A 21,572-nucleotide genomic window follows, 5' to 3' on the forward strand; every position below is an offset into this window, starting at 1 on the left:
ATGCAGGTTCCCCTGTGATTCTTCCTCTGCAGGCTGTCCTCCAGTCTCATCCTCAAGTACCTGGAATTGGTTCCACAGCTCCACTTCTTCAACTGGTGCAGAGTGGCTTCTAGTTCTTCTGCTCCTGTCACCTTTTTCCAAGGAGTATCCTTTACTGCATTTTTCCTCACCTCAGCATTTCCCACTTCTGCCTCAGCTTACTGTTGCTCTTCAAGCTTCTGTTCTTCACTTTGCTGTGTTCCACCGTTCTGCCCAAGAACTCTTCATGTTCTCTTATTCCCTGGGGGGTCAACAGTTGCCGCTCCAGTCCTCTTACTTTTTCTTCCAGCAACGTGATCAACTTGCGCTTGTTGCAGGCGTAGGCCATGTTGTTCTCAGGCAAGAAAACAAACATTGCACACACCTTGCAGGTCACCACCACTGGAGAGTCTTGTCCTTCCATAGCCTCTTATCCCTTTTTGTGTCTAGCTTTCTGATTGTTCTAGACTAGCCTGTGCCAGCTCCTCTACTCAGTAGAGGTTAAAAGCAGAGTCCCACCTAAATATTCTCCATACGCAGACCCTAATGCACATTTTAAAATTATGTTTTGGCTCACGCCAATGACACACCTTCCAGCGGCCTCACTTGGATTGGTAAATTCTAGAACATTCTATATTTGGATTTTCCATGGTGATGACACCAAACAGCAATGTGTTCTCTCTAATTACAGGTTTTCTGGTATCCCAGTTTCTAAATACATGTATTACTGGAAATAACACCAGTGTTTAATAAGATAAATATTTCCACCAATATGGACTTGATTTAGCTTAAACAAGTAAAAATGTTGAATATTTAGTTGTTACCCTCTTTCATTATGGCTATTCTTATCTCGAATGTAGGTCATTTTGAAAGTGTAAAATGTAATCAGAAATATATTACGAAGGTACAGAAATATCAACATCTCAGCAGAACTCTTCAATTCTTTCTCAGCTAAGCATTATTGGTGTTTTGCCATCTTCCAAGGCCATACAGTAAAATAAAATGATTTGATATAAAAGACCATATTAGGGAGATATACAGAAAGCTGTCAAGCTTGTCTAGCTTATTCTTAAGCTACTGCTCCCGTGTGACCTTTCCATTTGCTCATCTTTACTGAAGTTCCCAATTCCTAGAGCAAGAGTGGGAAACCTCAGGCCAATGGGCCAAATCCAGTCCCCTTGGAGGCCAAATCCGGTCCCCTAGGGATCCAAATCCGGTCCCCTTGGGGGCCAAATCCGGTCCTCTGGGGTACCCCAAATAGCCACATATCCTTTCCCCCCAGCCACTGATTGGTGATTTCCTGACTTTTGCACAGTTCCCCTCCCCCCTTGTAAAAGTTGAAATGCCTCTCCTGGGGCTTAATGACTGGCAGTAAGAACTTTAAGCCAAAAGTACTAGTTTCCCTCTATTCAGCACTGGTTAGGCCTCATCTTGAGTACTGTGTCCAGTTCCGGGCACTACACTTTAAGAAGAATGCTGTCAAACTGGAGAGGGTTCAGAGGAGGGTAACTAAGATTATCAGGGGACTGGAAACAAAGCCCTATGAGGAGAGACTGAAGGAACTGGGCATGTTTAGCCTTGAGAAGAGAAGACTGAGGGGAGATATGATAGCGCTCTTCAAGTACTTGAAAGGTTGTCACAGAGAGGAAGGCCAGGATCTCTTCTCAATCATCCCAGAATGCAGGACACGGAATAATGGCTGAAGTTAGAGGAAGCCAGATTTTGGCTGAACATCAGGAAAAACATCCTGACTGTTAGAGCAATATGACAATGGAACCAAAGACCTAGGGAGGTGGTGGGCTCTCCCACACTGGAGGCATTCAAGATGAAGCTGGACAGCCAAGTGTCAGGAATGCTTTGACTTAGATTCCTGCACTGAGCAGGGGGTTGGGCTTGATGGTCTTATAAGCCCCTTCCAACCCTACTATTCTATGATTCTATATGCTACTAGATTTGTCTTCACTTCGTTTGCCTTTGGCCCACCCACGGCTGGAATGCAGCCTTTGAAACTGCCTTTGAAACTGAATTCAGTTCTTGGGTTGAAAGAGGTTCCACATCCCTGCCTTAGAGTGACATAATACTGTCCCAAGTTGCTAATGGATATTAACCACTTACATGTCATCTATGAACATGGTTCCACAGAATCATACAGCAAATTACTGAGGTAACAAAAGAAGACTGTGATTGACTTAGATGTATTTAAATTATAGCTTGAATGAACTGGATGGCATTAGGTCTTGTCTTTCTTTTCCCATCTGTAAAATGTGGATAATAGTAATTTACAAGGCTTATTTTGAAAATGAATAATGATTACAAATCATTTTAATCCTGCAAAGTTCTCCCTCCCACTCCCAATTTCATTGTGGTTGTTGAAGAAAAGCAAACAAACTGCAAACATGTCAACTTGGTACACGTTTTAAAGGTTTTAGGTTTTCTTTGGGGCTGATGATCCATCCTATCTGATTTTTTTGTTTAAGAAGTGATTATGCGAAGTTGTATTAAAACAATAAACAGCAATAATTATGAATACAAACTTCCCCTGTCATTGGAGTTTATACCTTCATTGTCTCAAAATATCTCTAGTTGTTGATATATTTTAACAATATAATTTGTGGGTGTATTGTAGTGCCTTTGTATATGCCCAAGACAAAAGATAATAGATTAATATGGTTGTGGAGACAACATGCTGAGGGAGATGGAATGCAAGGTGAAAAAGAATTTCATATTTTAGTTTAATTTGATTTAGAATAACTTTATACAGTTTATGATACTGTTATATATATTGCATTGGCTCCTACATTCTCTTGTGTGAAAAACTGAGAAATATCTTATAGATAAAGATGAACATTAAACGGTAATGGCTCACTGGGGAATCTGTGGCCCTCCAGATGATGATGGACTCCACCTCCCAGTCAGCCCGGTCAACAATCAGGGAAGTTGGGAGTGGTACCAACTGGAGGACCAGAGGTTCCTCAGTCCTACTTTAGAAGAAGAGTTGGGTACACATTACATAAAATTAGGGCTGTCCACTAATTAAAGAACTATTAGGCTACAATCCTATACCATTTACCTGGGACAAGCCCCATTGAACTCAATGTGTCTTAATTCTAAGTATACATATATAGGATTGCTCTCTTAGTTGAATAACTGCTTGATTGATTCATCAGTAAATTTAATTGATTAAGGGTGCAATCCTATCTAAATAGGCAGCTGCCTCCGAACTCGGAGCTGACCGCCTATCCAAAGCAAGGCAGGAGAAGCACAGGGGGATCGTTCCCTCCCTGCCCTGCTTTTTCTGCTAGACAGCCGATTGCGGCTGTCTAGCCACGGGGGGGTCGAGCGGGAGAGGAGGCTGCATGTACGACACATAGAATGTGTCGTACATGCAGTTCCGCTCTCCTCGCCCTGGAACACCCCCAGCCATGCTCCTTTTCAGCCGCTCTGGTCTCCTCTTCCGAGCGCGAAGGATGGGGCTTCTCCATGCTACCTCGGAGGCAGCATGGAAGTGGAGGGAGATCACTTTTCCGGGAACCAACCTCAGAATGTGGGCTCCAAGGTCAGTTCCCGGAAAACAGCATTACCTATTGTTAGATAAAAAGTCCTTGCTTTCGGTTTAGAAGAAAAGAATGCCAGGCAGGCAGCAGTGGATCCAACACTATTTTATTGAACGTTTTGCAAAACGGGTGCAGAGCAGTCTGGACCCCGAGACACGTGTGCAAAAGCCCTTTATATCATATCGCTTCTATTGTTCTTACCAGTAACCAATGAAACAGTTATAGTACATCGGCTCACTAGGTCAATATCCAATAAACAGTCACTATTAGCTTACGAAGCTGTTAGTCATGAGCGCGTCAGTATGATTCCCTTTTTGCTCCGCCTATATTTTCCCGCCACTCGGGCTCTTACGTAACTTGAGACGCCAACAGTTATGGAGTCTCCTTTTTTTTCTAACACTATGGCCGTCTAGCTGCTGCCTAGCGGCCATAGGATTGCTCCCTAAATTTGAATAAACCTTTATATTACACAAACCTAAAAATAGGTACCTTCTTGGAATAACTTACAATTTAATAAACAAAACCTAATTGTTGGAAGGAAAGGCCCTCTTTAATATTTTCTTTGAATTATCTGTTACAGCAATATGTCACTATCAAACTATTTATTTATTAAAAAATTAAGAAAGTATGTTCTTAACTCCCCCCCTGACTACTTAGGTGATTAATCTGCAGATTAATTTTAAAATGTATTGATGAATCTAGTGATTGAGCTTATGGCCATAAATAAATAATTGGGATTCTCCTGCTGCTGATACGTCTCTTTGCTTTGACTGGGAAGAGATAATATTTTAAAAAGAGCTGAAGGGCAAATAATTGTCAGTGGCAGGAGTGGGGAACCTGTGGCTTGCCAGATCCTATTGCACTCCAAATCCCATCAGCCCCAGCCAGCATGGCTAATGGTCAGTGATGACAGGAATTGTAGTCCAGTGTCATCTGGAGGACCACAGTTTCTCAACCTACCCCGGCCCATAGCGTATGCACTTTTTTCCCAGTCAAACATGTGGGTTTGGATTTTTATGGGAAGAAGTACAAAAACTGGCAAACTTTGCAAACAGAAACAATGATGGGATGACTGAATACCATGAGCAACTATGTCTCTATTGTGTTACTTTCAAGTCTGGGAAACGTATGTCTTGACAAAGGAATCACTTGCCACAGATGAGTAGCTTCTTTAGACAAAATTTAGCAATTTGATCTAAAAAAAATCTAACACAATTCATTGTTAAGTATGGCTGAGAAATAATAGGTGATAAAATTTAGGTGTGGCTGAGCTTGGAAGTACTAGGATAACTAGGATTTACACCATGTGCAATATAATCCCATATATGTCTACTCAGAGGTAAATCCAATTGAGTTCAGTGGGACTTACTCCTAGGTGAGCATGCATAGAATTGCAGCCTTATTCAGGACCATTTGATTGTTGCACTGACTACAGAAGTTTAAGTGAAGTATAGATTTTTTCAGTGACTGGCTCCTTCTATGTCAAGAGGCAGTGCTTAATTTCTAAATGAGAGGTGCTTGCCTTGGAATCAGTCCTGCAAACCATGCCCTCTGATGTAGAAGGCCTGTCTCAGAGTTCCAGCTTCATGAGGAATATCATTTTTTCTATGATAGAAAAAGCACATTCTCAATATTCAGTCTCCCAGAGTTTCTCTTCTTGTGGAAGGACACAATGACAGTCATACAGAGATTGCATGTGGTAAAATGATGGCAATTATTTTATTAAATGCCAGATTTTGAACAACAGAATTTTGTTTAGGCTGCTAGTAGAGAAGATCCTGAGAACTTGGCCAATAAATTACAAATCTGAAGAGAGGTTAAAGCTAGTAAAGGAGAATAGGTCAAAGTGATGGGCAGAGGAAATTGGATTCAATACTGGGGAGTTGAATAAAATAAAGCAGAAAAGTGGGCAATCAAAGGACCAGAAGGAGGGGGGGGGACTGTACTGCAGGGAGGGCAGAGGGATGAAAAGCATATAGAGGTAGTTGTTTTTAACAGCAATGGGGTAAAAATGTGTATCATAGACATTTGGTAAAGGAAAACACTGAAAAGTACATAAACATCTTGGTAAGTAAAGAGAAAGGGTAGTCACATTTTACTAACTACATTGGAGAATGAAAGAGGGAGGATTTTTCAGGAGATATTATATGCAACATAATGGATTGGATTGCCCTTCTGCTAATGCAGAATTGCTCTAAGTTTAATTGACGGTGGGGCAAGGAGTGGGGTCACAACTGAGGACGAGAGGGTTAACTCTCCCCTCTCAAGCTGCAAATAGCCTCGCCTAATGCCAGCTCTGCGCACGCTCGCTTTGGGAACAGCTGACTTTGGGTTTGACTTCAAACCAGTGCTGGCATGCAGCCCCTAACGGGTTTTCACAAAGTAATGTGGCGCTCTGACCAAAACGTTTTGCCCAGCTCTGGGCTAATGAAAGGGTTCCTTCCATTTATTGAGGGGACAGCAATCCAGTGGAAGCTCCTGGTGGAAGAAAAGGGGCCACGATTTATGCAGATCTCCCCTTCAGGCCCTACACACACACACACACACACACCACCTCCAACATTGTTCTGGTTCTGAATGGTCCCCTTACCCTCCAGAACAGATCTGAAGGGAGAAGGATCTATCAGTGAAAATTATCACCACTACCACTTGCTCCAGTGGGAATGTCCCATGAGCACTCATGGGAACTCTGGATCCAAGCCATTATTTTGTTTTATTCGGAGATCCTGTATCCATTTCAGAGAGAGAGCTGTTGAAGAAACTGCACTGCCATAAAAATATTTTCAAAGCCTATTATTTCCATGGCCTGACACAAGTGTCACATAAACGTGCTCTCTTCTCAAACTAAACACATAGTGTTGCAGCTAAGAGGCAGTCAGTATAACTTTCTGTAAACAGATTTTTAGGAAGATAAAAGTTGTTCCCTATCTGCATCAAAGGAGAAATCCAAGATACAATTAGCAAATCCACAAAATGCTCTGTTTATCGTAATGTGCATTCTAAAAGCAACCAGAAATTGGTGAGCAATCTGGAAATATTTTGATTCTATGTTCCAGTATCTGCAAATTGAAGCTAAAATATTTCCTCTACCTTTGTGGTGGATACTTGTACCCATATGATCATGCATTACTATGGCAAGGCTGCCAGAAGAGAGCTTGATTTCATGTACCAGGTATCTTTATGTCCTAGAGACAGCAGGATGATATAAATGTAGAACCATAGTTTGGATTTCAGGCTTTTCCTCTAGACTTGTACTATCAGTTATTTGTGTTTCCTACAAACCTGTGATGTTTTATTTCTGTACATCAATACAGATCTCATATTTCTTCATTGTCTTTTTAGGCTGCCCTGTTGAACTCCTTCCCTGCGATTTTTGACGAGCTATTGCAGATGTTCACAGTACAGGAAGTAGCAGAGTTTGTGCGGGGAACTCTTGGGAGCATGCCCAGTACAGTGCATATTGGACAGTCTATGGATGTAGTTAAATTGCAATCTATAGCTCGTACTGTAGACAGTCGCTTGTTTTCTTTCTCAGGTAAGACAGCATTATTAACTTTACCACATCAATATCACATGGTCTGACCATCTAATGGTCTGTCTATATCTAACTGCACCAAAATGTGGACAAAACTGGAATATGTTCACATCCCTTGGCTGTAAAAAAACAACAACAACCTTGATACATTTAAGAACATTGCAGAAAAGATAACAGGTAACATGTCAGCACTAGCATACAAATATGCAGATCACAGAGGACAAACAGATATATCTTATTAATAAGGTATATCTGTTTATCCAACCTAATTGAGACAGAAGCACAGATACTCAGCTGAAGTAAATTCCTTTTTTAAAAGAATTTTTTAAAAGAGTATACTTACATCCTGCTCTTGCACGCTATTCATTATATTTATTTAACAGATTTACATTCCACTTTTTGACTAGAGTCCTCAAAGTGGTTTGCAGTATTTATAAAATACAACACATAAAATCACAGTTGCTAACAGTTGTTTCTCATTCAAGCTAATGATCATGTCAGCATCAGCTATGTAAACTGTGCCACATCAGGTGCTCCCAAACTATTGATAGGCCCTCAGGAAGGAATATTTTGTGATGTCAGTGGTGAAGCAAAGAGGTCTACCCAACAACCAACAGCCAGAGCCATTCTCTTGCCCTGATTGTTGTAGACAAGAATTAGGAAATGTGAAGAAACAGAACTGTCCTCCAATTTTGTATTTACTTTGCTTTTGCAATGTATGGAGTTAAATCTTTTGTGTTTATGTGTGTGCTTGTCAGTATCTGCCAAAAGGTCAAAAGTTTAATTGGATTAGAGGAGCCAGGATGTCTGCTCAGGAAGCCAAAGGTTTGCAGGCAGCTCAAGTCAAAAGTTTAGTTAGATATGGAGCCAGGATATCTGCAGGGGAAGAAGAAAAAGGGTTTGAAGGAAGTTTATCTGAAGGTCATGGAAATTGCTTGGAAAAAGCAATTTAGGGCAAAAGTGAACAAGAAACTAGTAATTGGTTGGAGTTGTGCAAAGAAAATTAATTTTAAAAGGTCTAACATAACATAGAAAGAGAGAGAAGAGAGAGAAAGGACAGAAAGAGGCAGAGCAGCTGGAACTGGAGAACTGGGTGAGAAAGAGCTGGACTCAAGATACTGCTTTTTTCAAGATATTGCTTGAATAAATGACCTTGATAAAATAGGGAGACAGTTTAGTTAGATTAGCTGGATGCATTTATTTCTGATTATTTTAATACCCTACTGTTCGCCCACGCGCACGTGTGTGTGTGTATCCATCCATTCAGTTTTTAAAACTTTTTCCCATCAGCTACTTTCTATGATAAACTTTATTTAAAACTTGGTTGTCTCATTTCTTTAATGGGTTGTTATCTACCCTATATCTAATAGCCACTACCAGAGACCGGATTTGCATGACATGATAAACCATGGTGGGTTGCGAACCTTGTTAGTGTCAGTGTGGCTTATTGTAATGTATGAACCTGGTGCAGATGACTCAGCATGCGTAGTTTTGCTCAAATAAGCCTCCCGAGAACCTATGGCTTTTAGCAAGGTTGTTGAGGATAGCTTGTTCTCATGATGGCTTGTCATAACATCCAAACCCAGCAGCTACAACTTGGCAAGAGTGGCAAAAAAGCCTGTGCTGTTCTTTGCAATCTTACCAGTGCCGCCTCCAGCCTCCCTTCTATCTCACCAGTGACTGTCTCTCCACTAATGCAGAAATGGCTTGTAGCTCAGTTGCCACTACTTCTTTTTTTTGGTGCTTTGTAAGTACGCAAATGGAGTTGTAATTTTTAAATTATTATTATTTTCCTCGCCTTTTGCAAGTGTGCAAGAACACAAAACCACCTGTCTTCTATGTATAGTCTCGCCTTGTCCATTTCTTTGTATGTTACAGCTGTCAAAGGAGGCACAGAAGTAGTAGGTATTGTCCTAGGAAATAGACAAGGCGAGGCTGCACAGAGGCTAATCTGTGCACACTTATGAAGGATCGGGGGAAAGATAATACTAAGAAAAAATACAAATTTGTTCATTTCAGAAGCACTGAAAAGGGGAACGAATGTGAGCAACGTGCTCCGAAAAGAAACATCAATGCTGGGAGGGGGGCAATAACTCCCATTTGGCAATGTTATTCTCTAGCTATTAAGCTTTGAACCAACACTTGTAGGTGTCCTCTTCACTTTTGACACTTCCCTGAGTTCCAGTGAAGTCCACACGTCGGAGTTATTGGTTCTCCCCACTTTCTGTGGCTCCTTTTCGGAGCAGTTACTGCTGGGGTGGCTGTGCTTTCCCCTCCATTTACTGCCCAGTCTTTCATTTGCACAAATGTGCAGTTGCCTTCTAAGGGCTTTTAAAAAAAACTGCTGGGAAATTTGCACAAATGCGCAGAAGTGTAGTCACATTAATAATTATTATAATTATAATAATGGTGTGATTTCACAGAGACCATGAAGGAGGAGGACAGCTGATTAACTGATGTTCTTCGAGTGGTCATCTGTGCATTTATACAATCTGTCCTCCTTCCATGCTGTTGGTACCCTTCTGTCTCACACAAGGTACAGTTAGAACAAATTGAGTGGGAAGGTGCTCATCTTGTCTCTTAGGAACTTAGATGCATCCCCTTTCAGGGATGGAGGAATAACCACTAGTTCCCTGACTAAAGCTCTAGCTCGCCGTTTCTCAACCTGAGTCACTGCAGACATTTTGGTCTACAACTCTCACCTTCCCTGACCATTGATCATGCTGGCTAGGGCTGATAGGATTTATAGGCCAAAATGTCTGGAGGGATCCAGGTTGGGGAAGGCTGCTCTAGAAGTTAGTTCTGGACAGGCACAGGTTCCATAGGTCTAACTGCACTGATGACCACCTGAAGAACATCAGTTGCAAGCTAAGCAACCTATCCTTCTTATGCTCTGGCCAGCAGGTGCAAAAGCACTGGGATGATGAACATATTTAATATTATTAAAATTGTCATTTAAAAATATTTTAATAAATTAAATAATTTTATTTTAGACATATTAGACTAACTTTATAAGTTTGTGTTGTTTTGCCCTCTCCCACCAATTAGTTTCATTGAGATCAAATCCCACCAGTTAGCTTCATGTAGATGAATGCATGGGAGACAAGAGTGATCTTTGTAGTACTCATAGATTAATTCATATGGATGGCGGCAGCAGATGTCTTTCAGCACCACAACTGATATGGGCCCAACCCCCATATTCAGTCCCTGATCTCCTGAACTTGGATCCATTATCTATCTCTTAGACTGTGAAGCAACTGTCCCAAATCTTGGCAAGTACTAAGGAGGTTCAAGTTCATTTATGGATGGACAGATGTCATGTTATCTCCATTTCACACCATCTTCACCATTTTGTTTCCATTACAACATCTTTTGACACTAAGACAGCAATCCTATAGCCACTCGACAGTGTCTAGATGGCCATAGGATTTTTCAGTTTCTGGGAACCAAACTCCCCTCCCCCTCCCCCACCACCTCTTAGGTGGCATGGTTATTCCCTGTCTCCACGCTTGTAAGTGCAGCGCGGTGAGGGTGAAAAGGGGGTGTTCCTGGGGGCGGGGAGGGGAGGAGACAGTAGAAGCACATTTCCTATGCTTGGCCAGCCTCCTCCACATCCCTCTGAAGCCCCCAGCTAGATAGCCAAAATAGGCAGTCTAGCCACAAATGCAAGGCAGCCAGAGTGCAGAGGAGAAGATCCCCTCCGTGCTCTACCTGCCCTGCATTGGATAGTTGGCCACCTCCAACTTCAGAGGTGGCGAACTATCCTGATAGGATTGCACCCTAAATGTGTTTGCATAGATAATTGATCGGCCACTCATACAATTACTCAGGAAGTTATATGCATCAAACCCCGCACACACCTGCATGCTTGCAGCCTTCTGCCATGTGTATAAGAATCTGAAGACTGGGACATTACATTAATCCAATATTGGCATTATTTATTTCATTTCTATACCGCCCAATAGCCAAAGCTCTCTGGGCAGTTCACAAAAATAATGGCACACAATAAAACAATTTAAAATGTATAGAACATTAAAACCACAATATAACAATACAACCACAGTAAAACTTAGCAGCAGTGCAGGAATTTAAAATACAGATTTAAAACAGCAAGCTAAAAGTCTAGAATGCTAAAATGCCTGGGAAAATAAAAAGGTCTTCACCTGGCGCTGAAGGGAATACAGCGTAGGTGCCAGGCGAACCTCACTAGGGAGCTCATTCCACAGCCGGGGTGCCACAGCAGTAAAAGCCCTCCTCCTGGTAGCCACTCACCTCACTTCCTTTGGCAGGGGCTCATGAAGAAGGGCCGCTGAGGAAGATCTTAAGGTCCGGGCAGGCACATATGGGAAGAGGCGATCCTTCAGATAACCTGGCCCCAAGCCATTAAGGGCTTTAAATGTTAATACCAGCACTTTGAATCGGGCCCGGAAATGGACTGGCAGCCAGTGCAGCTGGAAAAGTACTGGCGTAATATGAGCTCGCAGGCCAGTCCCTGTTAACAATCTTGCTGCCCTATGTTGGACCAGCTGAAGTTTCCGGACCATTTTCAAAGGCAGCCCACATATAACGCATTGCAGTAGTCCAGACGAGAAGTTATCAGAGCATGGATAACTGTAGCTAGGCCATCTGTCCAGATAAGGGCGTAGTTGGTATACCAGCCTAAGCTGATAAAAAGTGCTCCATGCCACTGAGTTCACCTGTGCCTCAAGTGACAGTTCTGGATCCAAGAGCACCCCCAAACTACAAAAATGATCCTTTAGGGGGAGTGCAACCCCCTCCAGAACAGGTTGAATATCACCTAGCCGGGCAGACGAACCACCCACTAACAGTACCTCCGTCTTGTCTGGATTGAGTTTCAGTTTATTAGCCCTCATCCAGTCCATTACCGTGCCCAGGCACTGATTCAGAACAGCCACTGCCTCACCTGGGTTTGATGAGAAACAGAGGTAGAGCTGGGTGTTATCTGCATATTGATGGCACCTCAGCCCACACCTCTGGATAACCTCCCCCAGTGGTTTCATGTAGATGTTAAACAGCATGGGGGATAAAATAGAGCCCTGTGTAACCCCATGACACAATTGCCATGGCACAGAGCAATAATCCCCCAGCACCACCTTCTGGAATCGGCCCTCCAAGTAGGAGCGGAACCACTGCAGTGCAGTGCCTCCAACTCCCAACCCAGACAACCTATCGAGAAGGATACCGTGGTCGATGGTATTGAAAGCCGCTGAGAGGTCCAGGAGAATCAACAGGGTCACACTCCCCCTGTCCCTCTCCTGGCAGAGGTCATCCCACAGGGCAACCAAGGCAGTTTCCGTTCCAAAACCAGGCCTGAAGCCTGATTGAAATGGATCTAGATAATCCGTTTCATTCAAGAGTGCCTGGAGCTGTCCTGCAACCACCCGCTCAAGCACCTTGCCCAGGAAGGGTGCTGCCCATTAGAAGCATATGGCAGAATATCCTAAAACAAGCTATCAAGGGCAGGAACATGGGCAGCTGCTGTGGCCAGACGATCCTGTTTCTATGACTCTGCAAATTCCATGGTTAAGAATAGTGGTTTTGGTGGCTTCAAAACTAAACTTCTAACAGGAAACTCCCTAGCTCTTCCTGCTACAGGATATTTTCTCTCCCTGGACCTTTGCATACTCACCCTCTCCTAGGTATCTTGTACCCTCACCACCACCACCACCACTGGGCCCCTACACAGTTGCAACTTCAATTCATGCCTATCATATGATTTCAGTCTTTCACATCTCAAATGTCACCAAAAGGGGGGAAATCACCCTCTCATCCTTCTTTCTTCTTTGATTGCATTCTTATAAAAGCTGGAACCCAAAAATAAAAAAGTGAACAACAGGAAGAATTATGTTCTTCTTGTCAGGGGTTATATGATACATTGAAAGTAGAACTGCTCTGGGAACTGGGGGGAAAATAAGGATTTATAAGAGTTAATTTAAATTTCTAATCTGTACTATTTCCATTGTTCCTCATGTGAGCCACCAGAACTACATGCATGTCTTATCTTCAAAATAACACTAAGAATAGTGGATCATTTATATTAATATGGGTGTTACTAACCTGTATGAAGTCACACAGTATCCTTTGATTTCCTGTGGTCTAGTAGACAGTGGCCAGTACCATGTATTGTGATACTGACTTGATTCACACATATTGGCCGTGTTCAGCTATCATGCTATGCCATGATGGTTAGGAGTTTTGAGCTAACCATATTGGCTTAGCGTGAAGTCTGAACAGGTATCTGTCCCAACCATGGTGGTTTATTAATCACAGACTAACCACGTTCACTAACCACTTGCTGCAAGATGGTTAGTGGGCTCTACCATGGCTTAGCATGTTGTCTGAGCAACATCCATGGTTAATTGACAGCTGCTATAGAGCTCCATGGCAAAAGCAGCCAAAGAAGGAGTAGCCGCCAAGCACCAAAATGGCTGACAGCACCAAGCACCAAAATGACTGACAGTGCACAGGCCACTGAGATGTATGGCCACCCATCCAGAGGACTGTGGTAGTGAGGGTGGTTAGTCTAACCACATTGCGGAACATGGTTACCTGCATGTGTGGCAGTAGCACTCACAGTGGTTAGCAGTTACCACCATGCACCATGGTTAGCCTAACCACCCTTCCCCAGTGTGTGTCTGAACAGGGCCACTGACCGGATCACTATCTCGTATTAGTAAGCCATGTTGAACACATATGGCCTTTGGCTCATTCAGCTGCAGTAGGAAGCAACATTAATTAAACAAAAGGCAAGCTGGTAAATTACAATTCACACATGTTTTTATGTACTGTAATGAAAATTATGCATGCCTTTTCAGTGGACCTTTGCAGCACAGTGTAAATAAATTATTTGTTTAGAATTAGAATCTGAATGAGTGAAAATGGATTCCACTCAAAATCTGTTTCTTGGCAGCCCCTAATTAAGCTGGCATACTCTTTATTAAAGGGCCAGTTGAGTGAATTTTATTGTAACTCTGGTATTAATGCTAGTTTTTCAACTTCTACATGCATGCTTTTGAATAAGAATGAAGCTTCTTATAACAATACTTTAAGTTCTCTTGTAAAACAGTACTGAACCTCTGATTTCCCACTCCTAGAATCCCGCCGTATTTTGTTACCTGTGGTTCTTCATCATATTCATCTTCACCTGAGACAGCAAAAGGAGTTGCTTATCTGTTCTGGAATCCTTAGCAGTATCTTCTCTATCATCAAAACTAGCTCCGTGGTAATCTATATCTACCTATCTATTACACTCCAAAGAACTTATCCAGACTATAAATTATGTACCTATTGACATATAACATAGTTGCTTGAGACCTGCTTGCCATAGGTGAACTTTTTGGTATGTAATTATTACATGTGAGGACTTATGCACATAGAACACTGGTAGGAGCAGCAAAGTTGTAGATATGTGTGTATTACCACAGGTTTATAGGTAATATAAATCTAAGAGGGACTCTTAGATAGATGGCTGTGCCTATGTATTAATTACTATATTTACAAAGAAAATTTAATACATTAAAATATTTTCTAAAGATGCAATCCTGTGCACACTTACCTGGAGTAAGGAGTGGGGCTGCTGCTGGGTAAACATAAGAACATAAGAGTCCTCCTGGATCAGACCAAGGGTCCATCTAGTCCAGCATTCTGTTCACCAGTGGCCAACCAGCTGTCGACCAGGAATCCACAAGCAGGACACAAGTGGAAGAGCACCCTCCCACCCATGTTCCCCAGCAACTGATGTACTGCCTCTGGTCCTGGAGGTAGAGTAGCCATTCATAGACTTCTCCAGGAATTTGTCTAACCCCCTTCTAAAGCCATCCAAATTGGTGGCCATCACTACATCTTGAGGTAGCGAATTCCATAGTTTAACTATGTGCTGTGTGAAGAAGTACTTCCTTTTATCTGTCCTGAATCTCCCATCAATCAGCTTCATGGGATGACCTTGGGTTCTAGCATTACCTCAGAGGGAGAAAAGAAGTCTCCCTATCCACATTCTCTACACTGTGCATAATTTTGTACAGTTCTATCATGTCTCCCCTTATCCTCCTTTTTCTAAGCTAAACAGTCCCAGCTGTTGTAACGTTCCCTCATAGGGGAGATGCTCCAGCCCTTTGATCATTTTAGTTGCCCTTTTCTGCACTTTTTCCAGTTCTATAATATCCTTTTTAGGTGTGGTGACCAGAACTGTACACAGTATTTCAAGTGTGGTCACAACATAGATTTGTATAAGGGCAGTATGATACTGGCAGTTTTATTCTCAGTTCCTTTTCTAATTACACCTAACATGGAGTTTGCCTTCTTTACAGCAGCTGTACACTAGGTTGACATTTTCATCGAGCTGTCCACCACAACCCCAAGATCTCTATCTTGGTTGGTCACTGCTAGCTCAGATCCCATAAGGTTATACTTGAAGTTGGAATTTTTTGCCCCATGTGCAACACTTTATACTTGCTTACATTGAACCTCTTTTGCCATTTGGATGCCCGTTCTCCTTTTGGAGCTCTTCACAACCCCTTTTTGTTTTAATCACCCTAAATAATTTGGTGTAATCGGCAAACTTGGCCACTTCACTGTTCACTTCTAATTCCAGATCACTTATGAAATGTATAGGATTGTGTTGCATCTTTAGCAGAATCATGAAAATTGCTAGAATTCTATGTTTGTGACAACACATAGCACTGAGACTACAGTATGTCCTAGACTCTTACTCTTATTTAATTGTCCGCATTTGTTTCAAAATTGTTCATGAAAAGTTCAGTCCATTATGGGCATTAAATTCTGCTGGAACAAGCAGATCAAATTAATGGCAATAATTAAAGTGAACATTCTAACTTTATTAATTTAATGTAATTCTACCTATTTTAGAAATAGCTACTTATTAAAAATATCTGCTTTGAGCGATATATTGAAAATTAGTGTGAGTGCAAACACTTAAGAGCTGTAGTATGTGTTTTAAGAAACTTCCACAGATTACTAAATGATCTTGAATACTATTTCAAAGTATTGTTTGGCTTTAATAATAATCCAAAATTAAGAGATGTGGTCTTAATTTAGAATACATTGCATATTTCCAACCCCAAGTTTTGTATGTTAGGGTGAGTGAAACAGAGTTTAAATTATGGTGATAAATTAACTATGTTAAGTATTTAATAGATTGTTATGGTTTTTTCTGGGTCCCAAAATACATAGGATCCAGGATTATGGATTTCAAATATCTTGTTAAGAACATATATCTTTGGAAAGTGCATGAATAAAGAAATCGATTGTGAGTTACTTTTATCCCTATTCCTGAACTTGCACACTTCAACAGCTAATACCCTGATTTCTTTGAATATGCTATTTCTGAGATACTTGCAACATTTTTTTAAAACTTCAATTTTAAAATTTCTATCCGGCTTTTCTTCCCATAAGGAACTCAAAACAGCTAAAACTAATAAATAGAAATAATCAGAACAATATCAAAACATAATAAAATACTATAATAATAAAATCAGCATCAGAACAGACAACAGCAGTCAAGAAAACCCAGATCATCTCCATTAAAAAAAACTCCTTCCAAAGGCTTCCTTAAAGAGCCAAATCTTCATCTGGTTTTGAAAAGTATATATAATGATGAAATGATGTCTTCTTCAAATGGGGCTTATATTGTGCGATCAAGATTGTTTACTCACAGAAGTTTGCATGTCCTTTACATGATGTCATCAACCTCTAGGGCCCCTCCTGCAGTTTATGACCTTTATCCGGCCTTTGCAAAACTTGGCAAAAGTCCAATTTTTCTCTAGGAAGCACAATGAAGTGTTTTACTTTCTGTGTACTTCTATAATGGAGCTATAACAGCAGCACCATCTAGTGGCTGTAAAATAAAACATATAGAACTTGCCAAGAAATAAAAACAGCTCATGTCAGCCTGTGTAAAGGAGCTGATCTTAATCCTGCAAAGATTCTGCAAAGAATCCAGAAGGGGAAGCCCTGGTAAGGATGTGGGAGTTTAGCCTTGTGTGGTGAAGCCCTCTATCAAGGTTGGGCAGAAAGCAGATCACCAGAAGTTCAACTCCCAGCATTTCTGATCATTGCCTATGCTGGCAGGGAGTTGAAGCCCCAAACATCTGGACATCTACCTTCTGCCCACCCCTGGACTATATGAACTTCCTATGGAGTCTTACAGAGTGTTGGCTGCACTACTAAAAGTCTCCACAGCCCACCTGCTGAATCTCAATGAGCAGGGAGACCTGGAGCAGAACTTCAGATAGTGAATGGAGTGCAAGGAGGGCCAATATGAGAGAAGGCAGTCCTTAAGGTACCCAGGTCCTAAGCCATTCAAAGGCTTTAAAGGTAAGAACTAGAACCTTGAACTGAGCCCAGAATTGAACAGGTAACACTGCAGATCGATTAGGTCTGAAGTTACATGCTTCAACCAGCCTGTCTCAGACAATACTGTGGTAGTAGCATCTTGGACCGTGTGAGCATGGTTGGCATTCCATTTTCATTCTGTAGGGTGCTAACTATCTGTATTTTAACTGCTTACTGTAGGAGACAGATGTAATTGAGGAGGTAGAGATGATGGTGGAGAGCCTCCTGGATGTACTTTTACAGACTCTGCTTACTATCATGAGTAAATCGCAATCTCAGGAGGCGGTAAGAGGGCAGCGTTGCCCACAGTGCACAGCTGAAATCACTGTTAGTAACTAACAGTCAGGTTCTATTTCCTGCTTATCTAACCTTCTCCCTTTCCCCCAACCCCTCATCACCAGCTTCATCTTATTACCATCTTTCCCACATTAACTTTTATATTCTTCAAAATTGAAAATCACTGCCTTGCATTTCTGGATTAAAGTTAAGCACAGCAACCAGGCTGCTGTTCATTCACTTGAAGAAGCCTACCTTTTCTAGATCACATTGTTAATGACTTGCAGGGTGTTTCCTGTCATAATTGAAAATTATCAGTGGGTGCCTTAGTTAATGTTTAGTAATTATCAACAGCATGATCCCATTTTCACATTTATCCTTGGAAACATTCTATTTAGTTCATCCTTTTTCTCACTTATACTTAGCTAAAGTGAGGATTCCTTGGTAGAGAAGAAAATTATATTGTATTGCATGCTGAGAAGAATATCGAACAAACCAACACATTAACTTTAGGAGGAATGCCAACACCTTGGAGGCTGAACCATTTTAGTTCTGCCTGAGAAAAAAGGAAATGATATTGCTTCTACATTTCTTTTACACTGAAGGAAGACAAGGCAAATTCTCACCCTAATTTTTCCCCTCTTAAATGTATTGGGCTAAATAGTATCTTCTCTGTGTGTGTGTGTTTTAAATTATTTGATTTGATTCAGATTCTAAGTATCTTATCCAGAACAGTTTCTATTCAGTATGAATTTACAAATTAGGTATCCTGTATGGACGTGATAAAAAAGACCTGATTAAAAATTGATACATATGTGCTTTCCTTTCATAAGCATTGGAGCATTTTCAAATCCCACTCCTTTTTCCTTTACCCCCAAGTTTGTTTTTATACAAATTGTGCATGTGATCATCCTGCTAAAATAATTCTCCATTGGGATTGACAGGGAGAATATGTGTCCTGTCTTTTGTCTCTACTTCGCCAGATGTTGGATACTCATTTCCAACATTTACTAGACAATTTTCAGAGCAAGGATGAGCTAAAGGTAAGAGTAAATTCTGAGTAAAATCAGACTCAGAATTATATTTCACACCTATGTCTCTGATCTGGTGTACATCTTGTTACTATGGGAATACTGAAAAATACCTTCCCCACAAATACAATCCCCCTAGCTGTAGCATTTGCAAGTAATTTGAGCTCATGGATATCACAGACACAAATCCACCTCATGTGGCTTGTTTAAGGCTGCAGTATTATACACCTGCCTGAGAGTAAGTCCCACTGAATTCAGTGGGGCTTACTTCTGAGTGTACATGTGTAGAATTGTACTGTAAGTCATGGAAGTGACATGTAAGAATGCTCCCATTGATTAAAAAAGTGGTATAGGAAGCTGACACAGATTCATATTCCAAATGTAAATCAGTTGGCAGTTAGATATTGTGCCAGTACCCTCTGACACACAGAAATTCCCCAAACCATAGAATAGTTTAATGTACTGCAATCCATTTATATCCACTTTTCAGCCAGTAGGTAAATGACATGGTTTTCAATAACTAATGCTAAGCATATTGTTTATGTCTGTACTCTTTTTTGCTGATACTGTTTTGTTACTGCTATTATATTTTAGATGTTTTAATATTTGTAGTTTTCTGATTTGTAATTACAGTATGAATGAATGTTATGTTTTTAATATGTTGTGAGCTCCCTTGGAAAGGTTTAATACTGAAAGGTGGCTTATAAATACAGGAAAAATAGATAAATTGCACCAATACATCTGATGTAACGTAGCAGACAGATAGACAGACAGACAGACAGACAGATAGATAGATATAACAGGGAAATGAAATAATGCTTTTAAAAAAGATGTTCAATATTTATCGGTTTATCCACTTTTAGCATTTACTTGGTGGCAGTTATTTGACTCAAAGGAAGGTCCCTTGGCTTACTTACTTACTCACTTCATATCCTTCCTTTCCACCAAAAAATGATGCTCAAGGCGGCATTCAATCTTGGCAGATTTCCTATTTGGACAGCATTGCAAATGTACGCCTAGAACCCTGGATAGGGAAAAAGCAGTGACTGTGAGGAGTTGCAAGGGCAAAGGAGCAAGGGGGATAAAATTTAATGCCTCCCTCCCATTTACCCCTGCTGTCCTGCAAATTACCCCCTTTGGTACTTTGTAGAGAATCTGTGGCCAGAATTTCAAGATATTGTCCCCCATGATGTTTAACATCTTCATAAAGCTACTGGGAGAGAACATCTGGAAATTTGGAGTTTGACATCATCAATATGCCGATAATGCTCCACATTATGTCAAGGTGGCTGTGGACATTCTGAGATCAGGAATGGACTGGATGTGGACTAACAAGTTGAAGTTTAATACAGATAAGACCCAAGTGCACCTGGTCAGTAGGATGATCAACCCAGTGCTAGGGATGCAGCTTGTTTTTGGAAAGGATTCCCCCTTGAAAAAATTGGTTAGCAGTTTGGGGTGTCCTGGACCTGGCTTTACTCTTGAATTCCTAGGTGGCAGCTCTTGCCAGGAATGTTTTTGCTCAGCTTCAACTGGTAAACCACAACTGCATCTGTTTGTGGAGAAGGGAGTCCTGGTGATTGTTACACATGTCTTAGTTGCAACAAAGTTGGATTACAGCAACACCCAAAGTGGCTTAAGACCAGAATAGTTAATGGACCATCTCCTCCCACATGAGGCTGTGTGACTATTTGGATTAGGTAGGTAGGGCTCCTTGTGCATTCTGCTTCCACGTGAAGTGTAGCTGGTGGGAACATATGAGAGGGCTTTCTCTGTTGCTGCATCCAGGCTTTACAAGTCCCTCATTCTCCTGCACAGAGACATGTGGCACCTGCTATATTGGTCATGTTTTCTACTATGTAGCTGTGATGTAAAATTCAAATAAGGAGGATATAATAACATTATTGTATTTTATTGAAACTGGTTTTATTTAAAATTGTTTATATTTAATGTGATTTAATAATACGTTGTTTTTAAACTGTAAGGGCGCACTCCTATTCAGATAGGCGGCTGCCTCCGATCTCGGAGGCGATGCCTATCCAAAGCAGGACAGGAGAAGCACGGAGGGGATCATTCCCTCCACGCTTCTCCTGCCCTGCGTGTTCAGCTAGACAGCCGATTGCAACTGTGTAGGCGCGGGAAGGCTGAGCGGGGGAGGAGGCTGCTGTATGACACATTGGATGTGCCGTACAGGCGTTTCCACCTTCCGCACCCTGGAACACCCCCCAAAACGCCCCTTTTCGGCTGCTCCGCACTCCTTTTGTGAGTGCAGAGGATGGGGCTGTTCTGCGCTGCCTCCAAAGCAGCATGGAAGTGGGGGGAGGTCGGTTCTCCGGTTCCTGAAAAACCAGGTATCCTATGGCTGTCTAGCCACTGTCTAGTGGCCATAGGATTGCTCCCTAAGCCACCTTGGGAAAACAATGGTCTTGAAAGATGTCTAAGACTTGGGTTAAATAAATAAATTTATCTTGATTTCAGCAAACAAGATCTGTTTGCCTGCAGTGACAATCACTGATGATGATGATGATGATGATTACCTTCTTCCTTTTTTACTAGGAATTTCTGCTAAAAATTTTCTGTGTATTCCGGAATCTGATGAAAATGAGTGTTTTTCCTCGAGACTGGATGGTGATGAGGTTGCTTACCAGCAAGTGAGTGTAAACACATTTTAGATCAGTCAAAAGTGTTTTTTTCTGAGAATATGCTTTTTCTGTAGATTCCATTTTAAGTCCAAAATTCAAGGTTTTAGATTTAACGTTTTAAGGTCCTAGAATTCTTGGGGTTGGG

The 21,572-nt window shown here is 41.4% G+C and overlaps 1 protein-coding gene across 1 annotated transcript in view; it reads left to right on the forward strand.

Annotated features, from left to right (window-relative positions):
* Window positions 1-21,572, forward strand: part of DOCK3 (dedicator of cytokinesis 3) — a 454,424-nt gene that overhangs the window by 289,884 nt on the left and 142,968 nt on the right. Inside the window, exons 25-29 of the mRNA XM_084829818.1 lie at window positions 6,915-7,107; window positions 14,223-14,350; window positions 17,659-17,805; window positions 18,699-18,797; window positions 21,342-21,436. Of these exons, the coding sequence (XP_084685944.1) occupies window positions 6,915-7,107; window positions 14,223-14,350; window positions 17,659-17,805; window positions 18,699-18,797; window positions 21,342-21,436 (662 nt within the window). The remainder of the gene's footprint in view (window positions 1-6,914; window positions 7,108-14,222; window positions 14,351-17,658; window positions 17,806-18,698; window positions 18,798-21,341; window positions 21,437-21,572) is intronic.

This window comes from Heloderma suspectum, chromosome 2 (genome assembly GCF_057233095.1).
Source record: "Heloderma suspectum isolate Gila_16-S chromosome 2, 16-S_ref, whole genome shotgun sequence".
In the NCBI taxonomy this organism is placed as follows: domain Eukaryota; kingdom Metazoa; phylum Chordata; class Lepidosauria; order Squamata; family Helodermatidae; genus Heloderma; species Heloderma suspectum.